Source organism: Corythoichthys intestinalis, chromosome 4 (genome assembly GCF_030265065.1).
Source record: "Corythoichthys intestinalis isolate RoL2023-P3 chromosome 4, ASM3026506v1, whole genome shotgun sequence".
NCBI lineage: Eukaryota > Metazoa > Chordata > Actinopteri > Syngnathiformes > Syngnathidae > Corythoichthys > Corythoichthys intestinalis.
The window spans coordinates 56,279,028-56,303,945 of NC_080398.1; the positions used below are offsets into that span (position 1 = coordinate 56,279,028).

General features: G+C 39.7%; 1 protein-coding gene across 2 annotated transcripts in view; it reads left to right on the forward strand.

Annotated features, from left to right (window-relative positions):
• The window catches only part of LOC130914348 (intermembrane lipid transfer protein VPS13B-like), a 625,421-nt gene that overhangs the window by 464,515 nt on the left and 135,988 nt on the right, over positions 1-24,918 (forward strand). For both annotated transcript variants that reach the window (XM_057833447.1, XM_057833446.1), the window contains exons 40-41: positions 1,001-1,217; positions 6,991-7,175. In XM_057833447.1, coding sequence (XP_057689430.1) covers positions 1,001-1,217; positions 6,991-7,175 — 402 coding nt within the window. The remainder of the gene's footprint in view (positions 1-1,000; positions 1,218-6,990; positions 7,176-24,918) is intronic.

The window sequence follows — 24,918 nt, forward strand, 5'->3', positions numbered from 1 at the left end:
CATCAGCATGTGCATTGAAGATGAGACGTGGCTGGGTCTTTCAGCATGACAATGATCCCAAACACACAGCCAGGGCAACAAAGGAGTGGCTTCGTAAGAAGCATTTGAAGGTCCTGGAGTGGCCTAGCCAGTCTCCAGGTCTCAACCCCATAGAAAATCTGCGGAGGGAGTTGAAAGTCTGTGTTGCCCAACGGCAGCCCCAAAAAAAATCACTGCTCTAGAGGAGATCTGCAAGGAGGAATGGGCCAAAATACCAGCAAAAGCTTGTGAAGAGTTACAGAAAACGTTTGGCCTCCGTTATTGCCAACAAAGGGTACATAACAAAGTATTGAGATGAACTTTTGGTATTGACGAAATACTTATTTTCCACCATGATTTGCAAATAAATTATTTAAAAATCAAACAATGAGATTTTCTGTTTTTTTTTCACTGCGTTCTTGCAGCGGCCACGGTGTCGCGCCGTTGACGTTTCTGGGTTATACTGTCGTACCGTGTTGGTCCTCATTGTAGTAGAGAAGACAGAGTAAATATAATCTACACAAACTGTTACCCGATCGACTCACAGCCTCGAAAAGTAAGGGTTACATTACAGCAGAAACTCGTTTGGTACGCCTCCGTTCCGAACCGAGGACCACGTACCGAAACGGTTCAATACAAATACATGTACGTTACACCCTTATATATAAGCTATGTGAGGTGTAGAACCCAGTATTATGTGAAACACTTGTGAGTGTGGATCTGTTGACATCCTAGTCTATGCTGCCTGATCGCTAAACCTGGCACTGATAGTTTCTCTAATTCTCTAATTGCAGATCTATTTTGGGCAAAGTCTTCCCAGCAAGCGCTGTTGATATTGAATTGCTTGAGGCTGATTCTTACGTTGTCCTTGTAGCACTTTTTCTGACCTACATTATTAATTGAGTTAACAACATTCTGACTATAATAAATGTTTACTCTCCTCTACCACCTAAAATCAAGCTTCCTTACCTATGCTTTACAGGTTTTCTGGGGACAAGAACATCTAAATTGCCTGAAGTTGGTGATGGAGCATCTACAAACTTATCATGCCACACAGAAGGGGGACTGTGTAGAAAACTGCTCTCAAGCAAAGACCTTCCAGGCCCAGCCACCACCCTCTCCAGCTTCTCCTTGTTCTCGCTCTGAACACAGCTCTGATGACCTGCGAACAGGTCACTTTCAGTACATCCAGGACTCAGGTAAATATTATTGTTACTTTAATCCCATTTCTCCACTGTGTGAAGAAACAAATCTTAAGGTCACTGTTGAACTGAAACACAAATTCAGTAAGATTCCAATGCAAGCTAAAAGCTTAATTTAAAATGTAGACGACAGTAGTTTAATAAAGAACAGTAGTACTAATATATGTTTGAATTTCATTAAATGGTGGCGTGGCAGAGGAAATCCCTTATGATTGAAACCTGATTATTAAACTTTTGACGACATACACATTGTGACTTAACAATGCCTCACAGGATGGTAGTCATCTACAAATTTCATTTGAGTTTCTGTGAAATCTGTTTTATGGATTTTTACATTTCAGTTTGAATATTTGTACAATGAGTTATGGTACTTAGTTTACGAAGACACTTTAATTTATTTTTAAAAGTTAGTCCTTTTGCATGTTTAAATCTGACATTTTTACTTTTAAACTAACTTTAAGGGTCAAGGGAGTGTACATATTGTAGCCTGAAACATACACAGTGATGACATCAACAAAACCCTTTATCATACATAGACTTCATAATGATATTGACGGGTCAGACTCAACCTTCACTGCATCACGCCTTCAAGTAGGGGGCCATCCCGCAAGCCGGTTCAGTTATTCGCAGTCGGTCGCAGCGACACATGCAGCGATCCAACGCCGGATTTAGGTTGGAAAAAGTACGAAAGCTGCACCACATACAAACAGGAAGGATTGTCTCACAAATTATATGTCCGAGGATTCATTATATAATTTTTGTTTTTTCCCAAGAATTTTCAACGTAAAAAGCTCTTTGTCGTAAAGCTACCGCCACATTGTCTAACAGACTAGCAGCATTCTTCGACATATTTACGTAAAATAAATGCTAACTGCCAGGCTTTGTGCTCTTTTAACAAAGAATCGATATGTTTTATGTCCATATCTATAAAGAATTCAAAGATTTAAGCATTTATTCACAAGAATTTTCACCGGAAAAGCTGTTTACATATGGTGGCTACCACATTGACTGACGGACTAGCATCGTGCTTTGACATATTTACGTAAAATAAATGCTAACTGCACGGTTTTTTTTTTTTGCTTTTAACCAAGAATCAAGACTGTTTTACGTCCATATCTATAAAGAATTCGGGGATTCAGGCATTTATTCACAAGAATTTTCACCGGAAAAGCTCTGTTTACATATGGTGGCTACCACATTGACTGACGGACTAGCATCGTGCTTTGACATAGTTACGTAAAATAAATGCTAACTGCACGGGGTTTTTTGCTTTTAACCAAGAATCGAGACTGTTTTACGTCCATATCTATAAAGAATTTGGGGATTTAAGCATTTATTCACAAGAATTTCCCCCGGAAAAGCTCTGTTTACATATGGCGATCGCCACACTGACTAACAGACTGGCATCGTACTTCGACATTTTACGTAAAATAAATGCTAACTGTACGTTTTTTTCTGTTTGCTTCTAACCAAGAATCAAGACGGTTTTGCATCCATATCTATAATATCTGTGAAGAATTCAGAGATTTATGCATTTATTCACAAGAATTTTCAAAGAAAAAAGCTCTTTGTCTGTGATTCCACTCTGTCAGCTTTGACAGCCACGCCAACAATGCAGGCCTCCCGTATTAATCGGCCGCGTGTCCCGTCAATGTCATTATGAAGTCTATGCCTCTATAAAAGAGAAGTCCAATCGGACACTATGGCTTCCTGATTCTACTTCAGGTAACATGGTGTTTATTCCCATTTTATGTGCTTTGTGTGTTGCTTTCAACATACACACAAATGAACATATAACAAAAAGGATCAAACGACTGCTTGGCTGTAGAGCAGTCAGACACTGTCGACTGTGGTTGATTCTTGTATTTTTTTCCCCCCGCTGTTACTCTTACGTCTTGGATGAAAAATGTATATTGTTAGAACAAAGTTACATGGGGCAATCTGTTTGCAACATGTTGTCAACAGGCAGAGAAAGCGGTCTCTAAAGTACATCGAAGTGCAAGTGCCCCCCAAGGGCCTTACTAAGGGATGGAAGGGACTCAGAGAAGTGAAAGATAGAGGGGGAACAAAAACAAAAGGGTCTTTGCTAATGTGACTGAAAGCAAAACCATGAAAGTGTCTGGTTTTGCTTTTGTTTCATCCTCTGTTTGCTGCAGAGTAATATGTTGGCCTCTTGACATGAAAAGAACATTTACCCACAGACAGATTTTGCTACTCCCTGAAATGTGTTCTCTACAAAGAGTCTCAGTTTTGTACCCCCAGGGGACAAACATCTTTTCCCCCCCCCAAATAAACATTGTTTCCAAAGGACTTGGATCCGAAACAGCAGCTGCAACTTGATTCAAACACCACTCACAAATTTCAATCAGTGTCATCCAGCTTTTTCAGGTGCTTGGCATTAATCAGTCAATAACTATTTACTCTATAAAGAAAAAATGTACTCGACCCCACTCTTTATATATTGCTTCTTATCCTCATAAAAATTCTAAAAGCATGAAAACATCTATGTTGTGTTTTTGAGTTCCATAGAAACAACTATAAATGTATCACTCACACATTTTACAATCTCTAGTCAAATTCCAGATTAGATATTTATTCTGAATATATAAAAAATATATATGTATTCTGACACGGACTGACCGAAAACCAATGGAGTACTTTTTCTCAAAGCAATTGAAACAATATGAGAAATAAAGCAAGGCACAGGATTTGCCCCTGATAAAAGATGAGATGGATTAACACACTCCCATCCCCTATTGGTCAAACTTAATTATTTCAGCTCATAAAGCTAAGTTTGTGTAAATAAAATTCCAATGTTCCATTTTATTTGTTGAGGAGGGTTCCCTTTGTCAAAAAGCATTTGCTGTAACATAATTTAATATGCCACCTTAGGCCCCAATAACTGAAATGAAGCATTTGAAGCTACTGATAGTCTTTTTCACCATTGTGGGCTAATTTTGACCCACTTTTTTCATAGACTTGTTTTAACATATTCATATGGCAGTGGTGGAATGTAATGAGGTAAAAGTACTTCATTACTGTGCGTACAGTGTATCACAAAAGTGAGTACACCCCTCCCATTTCTGCAGATATTTAAGTATATCTTTTCATGGGACAACAATGACAAAATGACACTTTGACACACTGAAAAGTAGTCCGTGTGCAGCTTATATAATGTTTAATTTATTTTCCCCTTAAAAATAACTCAAAATATAGCCATTAATATCCAAACCCCTGGCGACAAAAGTGAGTATACAAACTACATCCCTAAATGTCCAAACTGAGTACTGTTTGTCATTTTCCCTCCAAAATGTCATGTGACTCATTAGTGTTTCTAGGTCCAGGTGTGCATAGGGAGCAGGTGTGTTCAAATTTGTAGTGCAGCTCTCATACTCTCTCACACTGGTCACTGAAAGTTCCAACATGGACCCACATGGCAAAGAACTCTCTGAGATGTTTGTCTCGCTACATGAAGATGGCCAAGGCTACAAGAAGATTGCAAACACCCGGAAACTGAGCTGCAGCACAGTGGCTAAGATCATCCAGCGTTTTAAAAGAGCAGGGTCCGCTCAGAACAGGCCTCGGGTTGGTCGTCCAAAGAAACTGATCGCACATGCTGAGCGTCACATCAAAATGCTTTCTTTGAAAGATCGTCGCAGGAGTGCTGTCAGCATTGCTGCAGAGATTGAAGAGGTGGGGGGGTCAGCCTGTTAGTGCTCAGACCATACGCCACTCTCTACATCAAATTGGTGTGCATGGCTGTCACCCCAGGAGGAAGCCTCTTCTGAAGACGGTACACAAGAAAGCCCGCAAACAGTTTGCTGAAGACATGTCAACAAAGCACATAGCTTACTGGAACCATGTCCTATGGTCTAATAAGACAAAGACTAATTTGTTTGGTTCCGATCGTCTCAAGCATGTGTGGCGGCAACCAGGTGAGGAGTACAAAGATAAGTGTGTCATGCCTACAGTCAAGCATGGTGGTGGGAATGTCATGGTCTGGGGCTGCATGTGTGCTGCGGGTGTTGGAGAGTTACATTCCATTGAGGGAAACATGAACTACAACATGTACTGTGAAATACTGCAGCAGAGCAGGATCCCCTCCCTTCAGAAACTGGGTCGCAGGGCATTCAAACACACCTCCAAGATGACCACTGCTTTACTGAAGAGGCTGAGGGTAAAAGTGGTGGACTGGCCAGCATGTCTCCAGACTTGAACCCAATAGAACATCTCTGGGGGATCCTCAAGTGGAAGGCGGAGGTGCGTAAAATCTCAAATATCCGGCAGCTCCGCAACGTCGTCATGGAGGAGTGGAAGAGCATTCAAGTGGCAACCTGTGAAGCTCAGGTCAACTCCATGCCCAGGAGACAGTTCTGGATTATAGTGGTGGCCACACAAAATATTGACAGTTGACATGTTGTATATTAATATTGGCAACTTTCAATAAGGTGTGCACTCACTTTTGTTGCCAGGGGTTTCGATATTATTGGCTGTATTTTGAGTTATTTTGAGTGGAAATAAATGAACTCTATTATATAAGCTGCACACAGACTACTTTTCATTGTGTCAAAGTGTCATTTTGTTAGTGTTGTTCCATGAAAAGATATACTTAAATATATGCAGAAATGCGAGGGGTGTACTCACTTTTGTGATACACTGTGTACAGTGCCCTCCATAATTATTGGCACCCCTGGTTAAGATGTGTTTTTTAGCTTCCAATATTTTTTTTTTTTCATTCAAATAATATGGGACCTCAATGGAAAAAAAGAGAAAAATGCAGCCTTCAATACAAGTGCATTTATTCAGTGGGGAAAAAATCCCACATAAAGAATTATTTGACACCAAATAATGTGTGTCACAATTATTAGCACCCCTGGTGTTAATACTTTGTACAACCCCCTTTTGCCAACAAAACAAGGTCTGGGACTGAGATGGCCATGGGAGGAGCTTGATTTTGTGTCTGGTGAACCATTTCTGTGTAGATTTGGCCATATGTTTAGGGTCATTGTCTTGCTGAAAGTCCCAGTGACGACCCATCCTCAGCTTTCGGGCAGAGGGCAACAGATTTTGATTTAAAATGTCCTGGTATTTCAAAGCATTCATGATGCCATGCACCCTAACAAGGCTGGCATATGTTGAGTTTTTGTACTGTTGCATTACCCAAGAGCTCTTAAGGGCACCAGCTCATGGCTTGACAAAGACACTGTAATCAGATACGTACTGTACCTGGTAGACAGCAGACGGTCATCCAAGACCTGAAGTGTCAATGCACCCCCATTCCATTATACCAGTCCTTTTCAAATACATTATTAGGGGGCTAGTGACAAAGGGGAACATGTTTTCTTTTCTTTGTTTTTTTTTTTTTTTTTTTTTTTTTGCTGTAGCATCATGTGTAATTGTACTTCGTACTTCCATAGCTGGTACTGTCACTCTTATTGTTACTGCATTTGCACAGGAAGTAGTAGGAATATTTTTATACATCGAGCATTGGCGCACACAGCACAAAGCGGGAGATATGAAGTGCGGTGAACAAACCCTCAAGAGACAAAATGAAAAATTATTTAACAGGGTTGGAAAGAAAGTCAGTGACAGGCAGAGATCATGAGACAAATGACGTTTAGAGTTTAATGCTAATCTGATCACATTGTATCACAGTTGTACTGTATGCAGTGATTTGGATAATTCCAAAAGTAAACATATCTTTTCTCGCAAATATGTATCCGTGTGTGTAGTGTCTACCTAATATTATTATTGCTTTACTTTCTGACAGCTGCCCAAAAATGGCCAGGTCCACATGAGGTTGTGTTCCACAGTGAGACAGAGGATAGCCCAGGACTAATGCTGTGGCGGTATCCTGAACCTCGTGTCCTTACCTTCATCAGGATAACTCCAGTTCCTTTCAATACCACAGAGGACCCAGAAATCAGTACAGCTGACCTAGGAGATGCCTTACAGGTAGAACCATGCTCTTTACATCCGTAAACTTCCAACACTACTTATAACTTAAAAGTCCATGCTATTGGGTTTAGGTTTGAAAATGATTCAGCGATATGCAAACCTTTTGGAATCAACAGCAGATAAAGTCAGGGACAATGTTCCCTCTAATTTTTCATGTGTCTTAGCAGACACAAGCACCCCGAGCACACTGAGGACCACTGTGGGCAACATCAGATGTGTACCCTGAGGCCACATACCAGTATCACGCCTGTTCAAGTTACATGGCATATTAAAAGAATCAAATTACAGCATCAATTTTTATTAGTTTACTTTTAATATAATTGATTTGGTCCACTTAAAATGAAAAAGATATACAGTACATCTCGTTGTTTATGAGATGTGAACTATGTAAGTCCTGCTTTGGCCTGGGTAGGGTCCAGTTGTGGCACGGATGAGTTCATAAATAGTTTATAAATAAAACATAATGAACAACCACAATTGAAGTATAACAAACTCCCACATTAAAACTGTTCAGACAATAAGGAAACTCAAGATTCCTATTCTATGTGTCTAAGATAATATACAGGACAGGTTTAAAAAAGAAAAAAACAGAAAAAAATCTCACAAAGTTTCCCCGCTTGTACTTCTATTTGCCCATACTCCGACGGACATTCCATCTGAAAAGAACTACATTTCTTTTTTACTTTAGCTTGATGAGTGTAGTGTCGCTGCCCATTCGTTTCGCCGTGATAGCTAGCATTTTCGTCTCTTTACTCCCGTATGGGCAGGGCACATATACAAATACTGTCAATGCTATGATTGGCTGCGTATTGTAAATGAACTGTGTCGTATTATTGGCTAGACACCTATCGCATATTGAGTTATGTTGCAAAATGTTACAGAAAACAGTATTATTGATCTAATTGAGTAGATTATATCAATTCTAAAATTGGACATTAATTAATACTGTACAAATAGGAGCGTCGTGTTGGCATATCAAACGCACCAACAAGAGTGTAACGCTGACAAATTGACACTGCGGCGCCGACAGTAGTCCTCGTGACTCTGTAATACGTTTCTGCTGAAATTTCTTTTGTGCGCTGTATAGATTTTGTTATGCGCTGACACTGTGCGAGCAGCCCGCCGTTGCGGACGCGTGCAGCCTAGAGGGAACATAGGTCAGGGCTGCACATGAAAAATAAATCACTTTTACTTCTCACTTGGAGTACTTGCATCTCAACCAAGCCTTGAGGCTAGTAAAGGTTCATAACATTATACAGTACTCTTGAAGGCCAAACTGCACCATTATGGGTTTTCTGTGTTTTCCGTGATGTCTTGTTATTGCGGCTGATCTTGAACATGTATTACCTTAATTGTTGCGTGTCATTGCTGACTAGTACTAGGAGCCCCAAAAGTTTCCATACATGGCATAAAACTGGGTGGTTGACTATATAATTGCAACTATGCTGACCTGACAGTTGAACCTGCCTATTCCTGACCAAATTAGTCTCACTGGAGCATCTGTATTTGGGCATGCCAAAATGTCATATCATAGAATACCATATCAAATAAACATGTACGTACGTATATCACATTATCAACAAGGACACATCTCGACTATGTATAAAGTGACAATGTGTAATGCATTCAAATAAGTAATATTAGTTATTTTGGAGTTGTACTGCTAATACGAAGGTGCAAGTGTCCTACATGGTAAAAATAACCCAGTTTCTTCACTGCCCATTGCTCAACATCACTCACATCGAACTACAAATAAATTCTCCTTACTGGGCTGTGTGCCAATAGGATTCTAATGATCCAAGTCATGAGAAACGGCCATCTTACATGTTATTGGATGACAGAGAGCCCGGCTGTCCCTCCAAACATGTAATATACAGTGTCAAGACAGCTGTGAAAGTCATCTTAAATGCCCTGTTGTGAAGAACCAGGTGTCTTCAAACCCAGATGAGGTTATGTTTTTGGCAGGATGTTACAGCTACTGAGTCTACAGAGGTTTGGTGAAGAATGAAATAGCCCATCTTTTCTTTTATCGCTTGTTTTATGCATTTCAACGCACCAACTCCCTTTCTAGCATACTATCATTTCTCAAATTTAATATGCTCACGTGCATAGTACACTTTTTCAAAATCAACCATCAAAATAGTTGAAGTATGCATATGGGATATAGTCACAAACATTTTGATGATTGATTGCTGTTTTTGACAATAAGCCTGGTTAAAGTATGAACCTTGTTGCCCTAAAAGTAAATATTTTGTTGTAAATCCTTTGTTTGAAATACAGTAAACCATTGTTTTTCCCAGTTAATGGGGACCAGTACACCCCACGAAAGTGATAAACCCTGAAGTTGGTTTTGCCCCCTACCCCCGAAAAAGAAAAATAATAAATAAAAAAATTTAAATTAAAAAGATCGAAGTAAACAGTGTTTAGTTACATTTATTTACACATTGTACTGTATATGTCACCTATACTGTAAATGCGTGGGGGAAACGTGGCAAACTTCCTGGATGTCGTGGCGGTCCACTCGCGAGCATGTAGCGGGGATATGATACTTCATTTGCAGGTTTAAAAAAAAGTTAAAATTCCCCAGTGATGTTGGAGGTTTGGGTGCTAATAAAGCAGGTAAAAATGGAAAAAAAAGTACCGCATAATATCCCCTCAGAGGTCGTGGAGGTGTTTGGCGGTTCCCGGGGAGGTTTGTAGCGGGCTTTGAGTGCTCTAAAAATGGGTGAAAACAGTCCTGAAGGTGTTTGGCAAGATATAGTGCCCCATTTTAGGGTTAAAAAAAATGTAAAAAAACGTTAAAATTCCCACAGATGTGGTGGAGGTTTTGTTGAGTGCTCTAAAAGCGACCACATCGACATACAGTCCTTTCGACATCCAATGTAAAATTTGACTCGTGTCTTGTCTAGGCAAAGTGTCGCAATTTCATTGTTTTGCCGCAAGACGAGAGACATCAACATGGGTCCCTAGAAGGTGGAAAAGTGCAGGTGGTGAAAAAAAGTGACGCTTTCCATTGAAATTAAGATGGAATATGTCTATGATCTCGACGGTCCTCCTCTGACCTCTGTTCGCCAGTCTTTATAAGTTAAGGTGACAATTATTATCATTGTAATACAGGCAAGGAAGTCGTCAGGTTTTTAATCATTTATTTCAGAACTTGTGCAGCACAACACTGCTGCTGTTCGCTGTAGCCGACGCCAACAACACAACATGAAATGTGAAAGTAAAAACTCTAACTCACCTCTCTCACACTCGTCAGTCACACGGTGCGTTTAGAAACAGCTTGCAAAACACAACTGCCACATTAGAACCTGATTCGTTTAATTAAAATTATTGTATTATTATTATTTTTCCGATTTGTATTTATAATTTCTTTGTTTTGCTATGTGTCATTGCTATTTGTAATTGTTCCTGCAGTATTTATGAAGGATTGACATGGTACCCGCAGGTTATTAAAAGTATTAAAAAAGAATTGAATTTAGTTTTCCATTATTAAAGGTATTAAAAGTATTAAATTAGCTGTTGTAAGTCTGGAATTTTTTCACCATGGTCTTAATTTTCAAGAACATCTCAGTGCAACCTAAATTATATACGTGAGGAAGTTTTTTTTTTTTTTTTTTTTTTAATCCATAACGAAGATGTAGCATAGAATTTTTACGATGCACTGCACTACAAATTGAAATGCAACTCGTGCGTGCCAAACCACCACAACCGGCAAAACAGAGAATCCACTCACCTCTGCATCGGGAATGCGTCCGTTTGTCGATGGAACGAAAACCCTGCAGGCAGAAGTATTGTGGATTCTGAACACCAAAAAGGACCACTATTCATATACTTCAAATGAATCCATTGGTGATCTGTTTCGGATATTAAGTCATTTTTGTTCGGACTCGGCTGTCACAATGTTGGTCATATTGCATTTTGTTCCAGAGGGAGCGTTCCCGATGTCGTAACTGTCTTTTGTAACGAATTTTCAGTTGGCAGAAAAAAAAATGCACATTTTCTTAAAGTTTAAATAGTCTACATATTTTTATGATCATTATTAATGCATTTACACAATAAAATAATGCTGGAAAAGTTTGTTAAACATAATGTTGGTCAAATCGTGTTTTTTCCGGAGGGAACATTCCCGACTTCGTAGCTGCAGCCAATTTAAGCTCATCAAGACGTTAAGATAGAGGTGAAATCGGGCCTAAAAAATCCAGCCCGACCCGAACTGGTCCGCGCGTATTAAAGCCCGACCCGCGTTTTGTGTGATAACATTTGTGACGATGTCTGCATAAAAGCCTGTCTTTTGTAACAAATTCTCAGTTGGCAGGAAAAAAACCCGCAAATTTTCTTAATGGTTAAATAGACTGCATATTTTTATGATCATTATAAATTCATTTACACAACGAAATAACGCTGGAAAAGTTGGTTAAATGTAAATCAACAGATGCGGTTTTGCGGACTCGCAGAGGGGAAGATTAAAAAGGGCGTATAGGCACGCTCTGGCTCTGCAGTGACCATACAACGCCTTCTTTTTTTATCCAGATTATTTATTTTATAACAAGTATTCCTTAGTTTATCATTCATACATCGTTAATATATAGTTATTTCAAAAAGTTAGCGAGAAAGAACCCTGGCCTGGCCCGACGTAATAATTGACATTTTAATTTTGGTCATGTTTTCAGTTTAATTTAGCTGTTTCCAGCTTGCTATGTTTATAATTCCGATGTTTGTTTACCACTTCTCATGTTACTGCGAAGAGGGAGGAAGTTACATCGGCCGCCGCTATGATATTTAAGTCATCAGCCATCTGCTGTGACCTGGGAATTTAACGCCTGCTTTCACGCACACTTCTTCCCGTGTCAGTCGACACGGGAAATTGTTTTCACACACAACTGCTGCACGGTTAAGTCCCGCGATATTCCCGTTGTTTTGGAGTATGTAATAGGGGCTCAAGTTACATCCAGATACTTTAGGTTGCAGTTTATGGGTCATGCGAAGGCAGTTGACCTGCTTAAACATTTCGGTTTGCCTTTCGAATGAATGTGAATTTCGCCGTTTTAACTCAAGAGGTAGCCATGTTCACTGGGGTCTTGGCAGGTGCACTAGCGGCTAGCCTGTTTCAGAAGATGGCTGGTCTGAGTCCTGTCCTCCTCCTCTTTTTGTCCATAATTATTGTGTGCGTGTGTGTGTTTAAAAAAATTCTGACGGACTTTATAATGTTACTTTAAATGTGTTCTAATTGTATCTTCAATATCTGTGCATTCTTTTGTCAAACACACTTAGTAATTGAGGTTGAATTTGATGTTCAGTGCTTTATTTATTTAATATGATTCAATATGATCTAAATAATGGGTGCAAGAAAAGTATTATTTTTCAGTTAAAATGGCATTAAAAAAGGTCTTAAAAGTCTTGAATTTAGATTTATCAATTCTGGGGGGACCCTGATTTAGCGTAGGTTTTTTGAGCTGTGGAACGAATTTTCGAATTATAATGTATTCTTATGGGAAAATCCGGCTTGACTTAAGACCAGTTCGACTTACAACCCAGACCCTGAAACAAATTAAATTTGTATGTAGAGGTACCACCTTACTTTTTGAAACCCCACAAATAACTGAAACTGCAAATTTCGAAGCGCGAATTGGCGAGGGATCGCAGTCAATCTTTGTCAAGTACTTTTTGCCAAGTGTAAATAATGTTTTATAAAATGTCCCAATGTAAATAAGACTTTTATCACAGTTGTTTTCTGACTACGTTATTTACCATTAATTCATTAGTACTTAGAGCCGTTGAGCAGTAATTGGTTTGGATATAGAGTATGTTTGTGTTAAAAACATAATAGTTGTACTGGATAATTCAGTTGTAGTCCTACTTCTTAAATATTCTCGCAAAAGCAAAGTGTCTGTTCTAATCTACAAAAAAATGTCCCACAGATAAAAGCTCCCATCACTTGTTGGTACTGATTAAATAGGTCATTCACATTCTTACACACTTTTTCTTTTCTCCATGGAGTTTGTTTAATGTGATTAAGGAGGTTGGTTCAGTGCCTGTGTGTCTTTTCCTGACAACAAACTTTCAAAGTGTATTTGGCATGTGCAAAACATTACTGTTTTATGTAAATCAAGGTTGTTATTTTTTTTTCTGATCTGTACTGACCTAATTGGACTCGTCATAATCGGCAGAATCATTAACAGTCAGTTGGGAGACAGAGGCCTTGGCCCCGTCAATCAAAAAAACTTCTAAATAATCTTAATGTGGTGCACTTACCAATTCCAAATTGTGTAAACCATTCTTTTTGGGTGAGTAGAGGTGACTGATGAACAATCGCTTTTATTGCCTGAACACATCAACCTATGACAACATCTTGAACTCACTGCTGTCTGTCTTTTATTAAGATACACAAATGCATCACTGTTTATCTTTGATTTTGCTGCATCAAACCGTACAAACCATTCAAGGAGGATAAACCTTCCAATATTTATGAAAGTAATTTTTACATCAACTGCCAATACCCCAAATACCACATTCATCAAATCATTATCCTGCATGAGACTACTTACGAGTTATGTGCGAAAATGAGTTTCATGCCATGAAATGCAGGATGCAACCTGTGGTTGAAGAACATGTGTTTTCCACATCTCCTAATCCCCCCTGTCATCTGGCATGTTCCTGCCTAAAATAAGTCTGTTAAACAAATGATGAGTGTTTTCTGTCAAGTGTTGAAAGGAGCAGGTTTTGAGTCCCCATCAATTACTGAAACCACCTTTGGATGATGTGAAATGGTGAGATAATTTGTCTCTAAAGAATACAGAATATGTTGGAGCCCACCGTGTAATAATCCATGAGAAAGTCATAAATGTATCCATGCTATAAGGCAGGATAATTACTGAGAACTGAAGGACAGTGAGCTACAGTGGTCTGAAAAAGTATCTGAACTTTTTGGATTTTCTTACATTTCTGCATAAAATCACCATCAAATGTGATCTGATCTCTGTCAAAATCACAAAGATGAAAAAAGTGCTTTAACTAAAACCACTCAAACATTTATAGGTTTTCATATTTTAATGAGGAAGGTATGCAAACAATGACAGAAGGGGGAAAAATAAGTAAGTGGACCATCACATTTAATATTTTGTGGCGCCACCTTTGGCAGCAAAAACTTCAACCAGACACTTCCTGTACCTGCAGATCAGTCTGGCACATTGATCAGGACTTCTCTTGGCCCATTCTTCTCTACAAAACTGCTGTAGTTCAGTCAGATTCCTGGGATGTTTTGCATGAATCCCTGTCTATAGGTCATGCCACAGCATCTCAATGGGGTTCAACTCTGGACTTTGACTTGGCCACTCCAGAATGTGTATTTTGTTCTTCTTAAACCTTTCTGAAGTTGATGTCATTCTGTTTTTTGGATCATTGTCTTGTTGCAGCATCTATCCTCTTTTTAGCTTTAAGTGTCTGACAAAGGCAGCAGGTTTTCCTGCAAAACATCCTGATAAACATTTGAATTCATTCTTTCATTAATGACTGCAAGTTGTCCACGCCTGCAAAACAGCCCCAAATCATGACGCTCCCTCCACCATGCTTCACGGTGGGGATGAGCTGTTCCATTTTTCCTCCACACATTTCATTGTGTGTTACTCCCAAACAACTTTTGTTTCATCAGTGCACAAAATATTTTGCCAGGACTTCTGTGGAGTGTCCAAGTGCCTTTTTGTGAATATTAAAAAGGCAAAAATGTTTTGTGTGTTTGTTTGTTTTTTTAAGACAGCAGTGGCTTTCTGCTTGGAGTCCTCCCATGAACACCATTCTTGGCCAGTTTTACATATAGTTGTTGTGTGCACAGAGATATTGGACTGTGCCAGTGATTTCTGTAAGTCTTTAGTAGACACGCCAGGGTTCCTTTTTACCTCTCTGGGTATTCTGCGCTGAACTTCTGGCGTCATCTTTGGTGGACGGCTGCTCTTTGGGAGAGAAGCAACAGTGCCAAACTCTCCATTTGTAGACAACTTCTCTGACGGTCAATTGATGAACATCCAGACTTTTAGAGATGGTTTTGTATCCTTTCCCAGCTTTATACAAATCAACAGTCCTTGATCGGAGGTCTTTAGACAGCTCTTTTGACCGAGCCAAGATGCACATCAGACAATGCTTCTCATCAAGACAATTCTTACCAGGTGTGTGTTATATAGTGGGCAGGGCAGCTTTAAACCACTCATCAGTGATTGGGCACACACCTGACTTAAATTGTTTGGTAAAAAATGGTCTCTACTGCTCTGTAGTCTCCTTAGGCAGAGGGTTCACTTATTTTTCTCCTGTTGTCATTGTTTGCATGCTATCCACATTAAAATATGAAAACCCATAAATGTTTGGGTGGTTTTAGTTAAAGCAGACACTGTTTTAACATCTGTGTGATTTTGACAAAGATCAAATCACACTTGATGTTGATTTTATGCAGAACTGTGAGAAATTCCAAAAGGTTCAGATACTTTTTCATACCACTCTAGCTAAACATACTTGAAGGTATCGTGGGCAATCAACTTTTAGGAGGCCACGGGTAAATGGCCTCAATGCATGTTACTCAATTTGAAAAATGTGATTGAGAAGTCACTGAAATTTATGGGCTCCATTGCTTATGGTTTTGCACACCCGAACTTGCCACACACTCGTCTCCAAATATTCACATCAGTCTGTCAGTTGTGTTTGAGCGCAAGGGTTAGGTTCAAGGGGGTTATTTGAACTGGACCCCTCAGTCATCAGCCAAAAGTCATTGTGATCCCAGATGTAATAGATTCAAGCCTCTGGCCAACAAGCAGCTAGCCTTACTTTATGCAAAAGTGCAGATGTTTTAATTATTTCACTTCCTCCAAAGACCAGAAAAAAATGAAAAAATGGTCAAAGGACGGAAATGCAGCCATAAAAAACACTAATGATTCCGTTTCTGTTCCAAAAAGAATTTAACTCACTTTGCATCTAGACACTACAGAGTGAGCGGGGAAACCGAGGCAGTCATTATTTCTCAGGCCTCTAGAATTACCACGGAGCCACACAGAGATGGAGGCTGATAGATTTTGAGAAAAGTAAAGTGAGAGGCGTAGGAAAAGAAAAAGAAATAGTGGAGCAAAAAGAGCTGTCTTATAATTCCTATCTGTCATGTAAAGTTTCACTGAAAATGGCTCTTTAAAAGTGATTGCTAGTGGACAAAATGCAATCCATATTTTCACTCCACTCACCCTACCCTCAGCCTCATGCTGTCACCCCTGCAAATCCATCTGATGCTGCTGTGCTCCCTGTCTCTAATTTGCTGAATAGATAAAGGTAAGAGATGAGGGGTCGTAGTTCTGAGCCATAAGCGGTATGGCTCAGAACTGCTTCCCCAGAGCAGATCATATTTATGAAATCAAGTTCCCCGGCATTTAAATGGTTGTGGTTTCCCATCTTGTTCCAGTGCCCTCCAGTGGGATTTAAAAGCTACTACTATTCCCAATCATATTACTGCTTAGTGTATTTTCACACAGATGAAAGAAAGTGGCAAGGTCCAGGGAGTTGGATATCGAAATTGACAGATTTTTGATAGAACCTCTCCAAGTTTGCACTTTGGACCGAACTGATGGTTCCCTTCCAGATGTCGCTCTGCGGTGTTCTAAAACTTAGAGAGGAGAGTGAGAGAGAGAGAGAGAGAGAGAGAGAGAGAGAGAGAGAGAGAGAGAGAGAGGCAGCAATACAACATGTTAAAAGATGACTTTGCCTGGAATTCCAATTTGTTCCTCTATTTCATTCATGAGAGAGTGTGACCCGATTGAACTTTGTCATCAATTGTAGTGTGTGATGTGATTGCAATCGTATTTTTTGCAACGAGCAGATTTTACATCGCTAACGGTCTACTGTCACACCATGTCTAATTATGTTGATACTTGCCCATTTTGTACTTCCTACACATCCGATCGCTGATGGAAGTGCAAGGTTCTAACAATAATACTAACGGATGTCCTGATCGCATATTTTCTCACCCCAGTCCAAGTCACCTGATTTTGAGAATCTGCCAATACAGAGTACCGATCCGATACAGAAAAAAGTTGATTTTTTTTTTTTGTTTTGTTTTGTTTTTATTTCAACAAAAGTTCCAAACATGTGACATTACTGTACTTTTTACTGTACTTCCTCATCCGCTTTTTCCAGGAGTGTTGCAGAGTATAAAACGTATATATTTTTGTATTGTTTGGCAATGCCATTGTATCTCTGGACTATTTTGTAGCCCTTAAAAAGCTATAAAAAAAAAGAAAAGAAAGAAAATTATGACTTAGGCCTGAATGATGTTGGAAAAAATTAACATTGTAATATACACTCACCGGCCACTTTAGTAGGTACACCTGTCCAACTGCTCATTAACACTTAATTTCTAATCAGCCAATTACATTGCGGCAACTCAGTGCATTTAGGCATGTAGACATTGTTTAAGACAATCTCCTGCAGTTCAAACCGAGCATCAGTATGGGGAAGAAAGGTGATTTGAGTGACTTTGAACGTGGCATGGTTGTTGGTGCCAGAAGGGCTGGTCTGAGTAGTTCAGAAACTGCTGATCTACTGGGATTTTCAAGCACAACCATCTCTAGGGTTTACAGAGAATGGTCTGAAAAAGAAAAAATATCCAGTGAGCAGCAGTTCTCTGGGCGGAAATGCCTTGTTGATGCCAGAGGTCAGAGGAGAATGGCCAGACTGGTTCGAGCTGATAGAAAGGCAACAGTGACTCAAATAACCACCCGTTACAACCAAGGTAGGCAGAAGAGCATCTCTGAACACACAGTACGTCGAACTTTGAGGCAGATGGGCTACAGCAGCAGAAGACCACGCCGGGTGCTACTCCTTTCAGCTAAGAACAGGAAACTGAGGCTACAATTTGCACAAGCTCATCGAAATTGGACGATAGTAGATTGGAAAAACGTTGCCTGGTCTGATGAGTCTCGATTTCTGCTGCGACATTCGGATGGTAGGGTCAGAATTTGGTGTCAACAACATGAAAGCATGGATCCATCCTGCCTTGTATCAACGGTTCAGGCTGTTGGTGGTGTAATGGTGTGGGGAATATTTTCTTGGCACTCTTTGGGCCCCTTGGTACCAATTGAGCCTCGTTGGAACGCCACAGCCTACCTGAGTATTGTTGCTGACCATGTCTATCCCTTTATGACCACAATGTACCCAACTTCTGATGACTACTTTCAGCAGGATAATGCGCCATGTCATAAAGCTGGAATCATCTCAGACTGGTTTCTTGAACATGACAATGAGTTCACTGTACTCAAATGGCCTCCACAGTCACCAGATCTCAATCCGATAGAGCATCTTTGGGATGTTGTGGAACGGGAGATTCGCATCATGGATGCGCAGCCGACAAATCTGCACCAACTGTGTGATGCCATCATGTCAATATGGACCAAACTCTCTGAGGAATGCTTCCAGCACCTTGTTGAATCTATGCCACGAAGAATTGAGGCAGTTCTGAAGGCAAAAGGGGGTCCAACCCGTTACTAGCATGGTGTACCTAATAAAGTGGCCGGTGAGTGTATATTGCCAAGGCTCCACACTTACTTTTTGCATTGGTTGTACCGGTGCGCCTAACTTTTTTCTTGAAAGGATCCACGGATAGAAAGACTTGTAGTTCTTAAAAGATAAACATTACTATGAGTTTAAATAATTTAATATTGAAACTCCTCTTGATGTTTTCTTTTTTATACAATTTGTGAAATTAGTTTAACTAGTAGGTCGCCATTGTTGTTGACGTCGCAGGGCAGTGACGTCATATGCTTACGCTGCCGGGCTTCCAGAGTGGACTCTAGCAACATAAACATGTCATCAGTTCAACCCTTTCAATTTGAACCAGAGAGAACATTAATGATCATGACAGCACTGTCAATATTTCACTAAACAAGCAGCAAGAGCAAAATGAACAGGAAAGACTGGATGAAACGTGACGAGAGTAGGAATAAAAAAATAAAATAAACGTTGTGTGCTACACTAGCAAAACGTCCTACAAGAGGCGAATTTGACACCCAAAGTACTACCGTGTGCTTTCAGCTTTTTTTTGTTTAGATGCATACAGACAGAACATACATAGTAATATCAATTAAGGGTGGTTTAAATATGCTATGTGACTAATGTGGTCAACAGATCAACAATCTGCTTTAAAGCTACCACAAGAAAACACTCTGCTTAAAAGTATGAGAGGGATCATATGCAAAAAGTATTTTGAGGCAATGAAAAGGTCATAAAAGACACAATGAAAACACATAGTAAGTACTCGCCGCTTTTAACCAATGAGCGCATGTGTTGGATGTCTTGCCGCGTAGAAGGAATTGCAGTAACCCGGTAGTATTTGTCAAGTGACAGTGACATTCTACGTCATCACGCCGAGCGTCAATAAAACAGGGCACCCTCCGTAGGTCAAAACATGTACTAAATATTATAGATTTTTAAATCAATGGCAATATTTTATGTATTTCTAATAACATATTTTAGTAAAAGAGAACAATCGTGGCTGTTAGAGTCTACAAATCTTTAAGTTCCAGGTTCCCTATAAGGTGCACCAGCACAAAATGTAGGCCCACACATTGCAGTTGCATCACCTTTAACACCATACCTTTAATCACTCTCCATAACATTCATATCATTCATATGAGTGAGTCCACTCAAATTCACTCATTCTTTGTTGCTCACGCTGCCGACAACAGCCTCTAGACAATGAAGATTGACTCAACGATGATTGACGCATCCGAGGCCTTTGATTGTAGAGCTACAGAGACTTCACTTGCCAGATAAAAGTACAAACCTGTCAACCATCATGAACTTTAGCTAGCAAACTCCAGCTGCACTGCTGACCCAAAAAAAGCAGCAGGAGGGAGAGTGAGAGGATGTACGAGCATGAAGCAGAAAAACATCAAAATATTTTTGTAATGAAATACCTAATCCTTTTCACCCGATCCCGATACTGTGAAAGATAGCCAATCAGCCCGATTGCAACACGTGGTCAGATTGGGACATTCCTAATAGTACTTGCCCACCAACACATTTACTTGCCAATTGCCAATCAGAATGAAGAGTGTAAATGTACGCATTAAATATTCCAATTTAATTCGGTCCGCCACATATAGATAATGCGACTGTTTGCAGAGTCACGTAAAAAGGACAAAGGTTAAATTGTCTCGCAAACCTATTAAACTAGCAGCTAGGTTATCAAAATTAACGAAAGGTCACCTCTGACATAAACATCTCTAACTCTGTTATTGATGGAGCACATTGACAAATAGTACAGCAGTGACAAAGTCCTGTATATGCAATTGAATTGTGAATAACAATATTTAATAAGATATACTGCTACAATAATAATAATAATAATATTTAAAAAATAAGAATTTTGAATACACAAATACATGAATCATTAAATATTGACAGAAATGTTCTTCTGCATTTTACTTACGAAAGAAGTGCTCCTTTCACAATGGCACCAAGGAGGTCCAAAGTTGCTTCCTCATTGTTTTACAGTCCACCATGCTGTGTCAAGTTTATAGTCGATGAGAGTGCAGAACACGATTTTCAGTCTCCCGTCCTCTTTGAGTGCATTGGAATGCTCAAATTTTAATCTTGCCCTCACATCGTGCATGATGTCATTCAAGCTTCCTGCAAGCTGAAGTTTGAATGTTAAAAAAATAAATAAACACCTGCAGTTTCTAACAGCCATTAGTTAGCCCATTGGCTCGTAACAGATGTGCAGAAGGAATGGTTCATCTCATGTCCCATTTAATTCTCTCTCTCACTTGATGTGGCTTTATTGCTGCGCTCTTCCTCCTAAATATCTCCTACTGGATGAACTACTTGCCGAGTGGACGATGACTGGTTTCACGTTGCTGCAAATCACTTTGAGGTTTTTACCATCATAGAAAAATGATCATGTCTGTCAACAACAACAACAATCACTGCTTCAGCATTGTAGTAGTGCAAACAGATTTGCATAACTCAAAAGAAAGTGAAAAGTAAATAAAGCAGATACAAAACAGAGCTGTTTCAACGTGTTGCCAGGCATTTGACAAGTTAGAAACAAGGCAACTGTACTGTTTGTTGAATATGAAAAAGGACAATCCAGTTGCCTTGAATCAACCTTTATGTATTACAATAACCTAAATGACATACTGTCTATACAATCACAGGCATGCTCTATAGGCATTGATATTGTCTACTCAAGAATATCATGGCTAAAATGCTTTAAAGCTCAAAGTAGTTTTGCACAAAGCAAATGATGATGAAAAAATTTCAGCTAAATAATAAAGTTAATGGATTTCATGTAACAGAACATAAGCTGCCATCTCACGGGTGCAGACAGTATCATATTTTTTTTTACTTCATTTTATTAATCCTTTAACACCTAAGCCTATTTTAGCCGAATTTGCATGCATTTGATGTTGCCTTTATATTTCAAAGAAAAAAAAATTACAATGGCCAAGTTGGGTCCCTTTTTTCAGGACAACTTGAACTTTATGTCCAAACTGTTGTTTTCTTCACTGACCATTTATAATCCACATTTTGGACCCAAAAAGACAAAAAAAATCCCAAAATCTTTTTTCAAAATTTGTAATGTTGATGTTCCATTGACAACCAAACATGCTCAACCAACTGTTTTGAAGCTTGATAATATTTATTCAACTTGTTTGGAAAAACATGCAATAGAAAAAAAATAAGATTGAATAGTTTTATGTTTGACAATTCAACACAAACACAACAGGTATGGTCATAGGCGTTTTTGGCCTTTACACATACTATGGTACCATCACCATCACCTTATCAAAAATATATATGTACATGCAATCAAGCTTCTCGAACACACATCTATATAAAAATTGAAAAGATTTTAGTGAAGAAAATATATATATAACATTGAAAAAAAGTATTTTCAAAAATATTGACAAGTAGTTCAGTTCAATTAAAATTTTTCAGGCATGCGACCCAATAAAGTTTTTTTTTTTTGCGCCCTCAATAAAGCTTCTTCTTGAACAGGTCACTGAGCTGCGTCAAACACAACGTCACACAGCCTACTCTTTCGCCATTTGTGCGCTGCTGTCTCTTCTACATGCCGAGACGCTGACTCGTCCGAAGAAAACGACAATTACGGCTCATCTTGTTCCTTGAGATAATAAAATAATGCATTAGCTTGCGCTAAATTTAGTTTTAGATTCATTCTGCACGTTTCAAAGGCGCTCGCTAAAACAAACTGGCCGTTGCTTGCTTCGCATGCCTCCCTTTCCTTAGTTGGCGCCTCGCTCGGAAATTTATAAAAAATGTTCACATTCGGTTGGTCCCTCTTGACATAACAACGGCTCTTGGGATATGTAGTCTTTTGTGCTGGCTTCGGTTTTGAAAAAGGACAAGAAATGATGGATATATGGAGATAGATACATGGTCCTTGCAGCATTTTAATGCATATTTATGAGTGCAATAAAATTATAAAACTCAAATGACATTATCTCCCGTTTTACTTGGTCGATTGACTTCAAATAAAAACTGGTGTGGACATCAACTTCCGCACGTTCAAATGAGACCAACCAGCGGTACGTGGGTCACGTAATTACAGTGTGGCGAAGCTTCAAAGACGATATGCGTAAACGCGTCGCTGCCGACACGTTCGGTGTTAAAGGGTTAATATGACGTATAATACATGTTTTTGGATAGTTGAAATTTAGGGTTTATTTAGAGGTACTTATAGGGTTAATTCAAACCAGAAATCCGGGTTACATTACTAGCGTAGAAATGGAACTCGTCCATAGACTGGTGACTACCGGTAGGTAGCTGAGCCTACGATATACTGGCAAGCCTTAGGCCTGGTTCAAATTGGCAGCCAATATCAAATTTTTAGCCTATCCAGACTGAAACTAAATGTCTCTTTTGTAGTCTGAACAGTCATAAAGCACAGAAATCAGATTTTTGCGAGGCTGATTGAAACCACATGCAGGAGGTAGTTTCATATCAGATATGGACAAGGTGCTTTTCAGTCTGAACAGCTCAGATAGGTTTTGACGTCACACTGTGCTGGATGACACCTTCATTGCCACAGCAACCTTTCAGGTGTGTCAATAATGTGGCCCAGTTTGGACAGGCCCAGATTTGATTTGGACACCTTCTACTTGATACTAAGGCTGCAGTCTGGATGCAGTCTTAGTATCTTCAGTGATCCCAAGTTTACTCGATCCCAGTGTAGGATCCACAACGAACCAAAAAGGCCCTTAACCCAACGGTATCCTCTTCCTTTTCCCTCGTACACCGCGTGACAGCGGTGAAGAAAAAACTGTCACGCAGCTCGTCATGCTTTCATTCTTTAATCCAACAAAAGTAATCCAAGGCAAAAACAAAACAGCAAATGAGAGTCTGAGTAAACAAAGAACAATTCAAAGAGGTAGAATGAGAATGAAGAGAATGGTCAAAAAATTATCTGGGCTCTAATCCTTACTATGCTTCCTCCTTCCTGCCTCACTCCAACTGACTCACCACAACAGCCATCGCTGCCCCTTTATATCGTACAACGTGATGTCACAAGCCCGTCCCACTAAACCAGACAACAAATACCAAGCCTGTCTTATATAACCAAATAAATTATTCCCAGTTAACATGAATAATTATCCAAACGTTATTTTAGGCACCTACACCCAGGTTTATTTCTGCCAATCAGCATTTGTTTGCTATTGCATCCAAATAAAGGCTGATTCATGCTTCTGCTTTGCGGTGACGGCGGACCTACGCCGTAGCCTGACGTGCGCCTCCCAAAAATCCTGACTACGCATCACGTCAGCGCGTGGTGACGTGAACCTCAAAGGACTGTGATTGGTCCGCTCTGAACGTTGTTTCTGGTTCAGTACAACAACACCACCATTTTCAAACATTCAAACACCTCTGCAAACGTCTTCTGTGTCACCTACGCCCCAGCATTTGTATTACCAACATTTGCTGTTCGATATTGATTAACTGCAGCTCCAAATACACGCTTTTCATCTCCATTGCCATTGCTGTCTATGACCAGAGGAATGGTAAATAGAAAGTACTTATATAGCGCATTTATCTACAATGTTGCTATGCCCAAAGCGCTTTACATTCGCACACATTTACCCTTTTACGCACACACCATTTACCATTACATTCACACACCGATGGTCCTGCTGCCATGCAAGGCGCTGCCAATCCATCGGGGGCAAATTAGGGTTCAGTCCCTTGCCTAAGGGCACTTAGACAGAGGGCATTCGTAGCTGGGAGTCGAACCACTGACCCTTCGATCTCAGGACAACTGGAGCTACAAACTGCGCCAAGGCCGAAAACTAAAGTAATTCTGCAAGACTCCCCAAAACCGTACAAATACAAATTCACACCCCTCGAGGGGCCTGGCGGTGAATTACAGAGCAATGCTTTCACTTGACGCAGAACTTCGAATGCTCAATGACGACGTAGGGTCTACGCCGTCAACGGAACGCAGAAGCATGAATCGGGCCTTGGACCCACCACCACATACAAACTCACCTGGCACTGGCTTCAAAACATAACACTGCCACTAATTGTCATGATATTTGTAGAGTGGAACCATAGTTCACGAACACTCTGTTCAGCAATAAATAGCGGTACTACCAACACAATATTTTTGAACAGTCACAGAATTCATACAACTCTCAGTTGTGCTTTCTCTTACACACTGTGTAAACATTCTTCAGCTTCCAAGACAGTAAAAAAA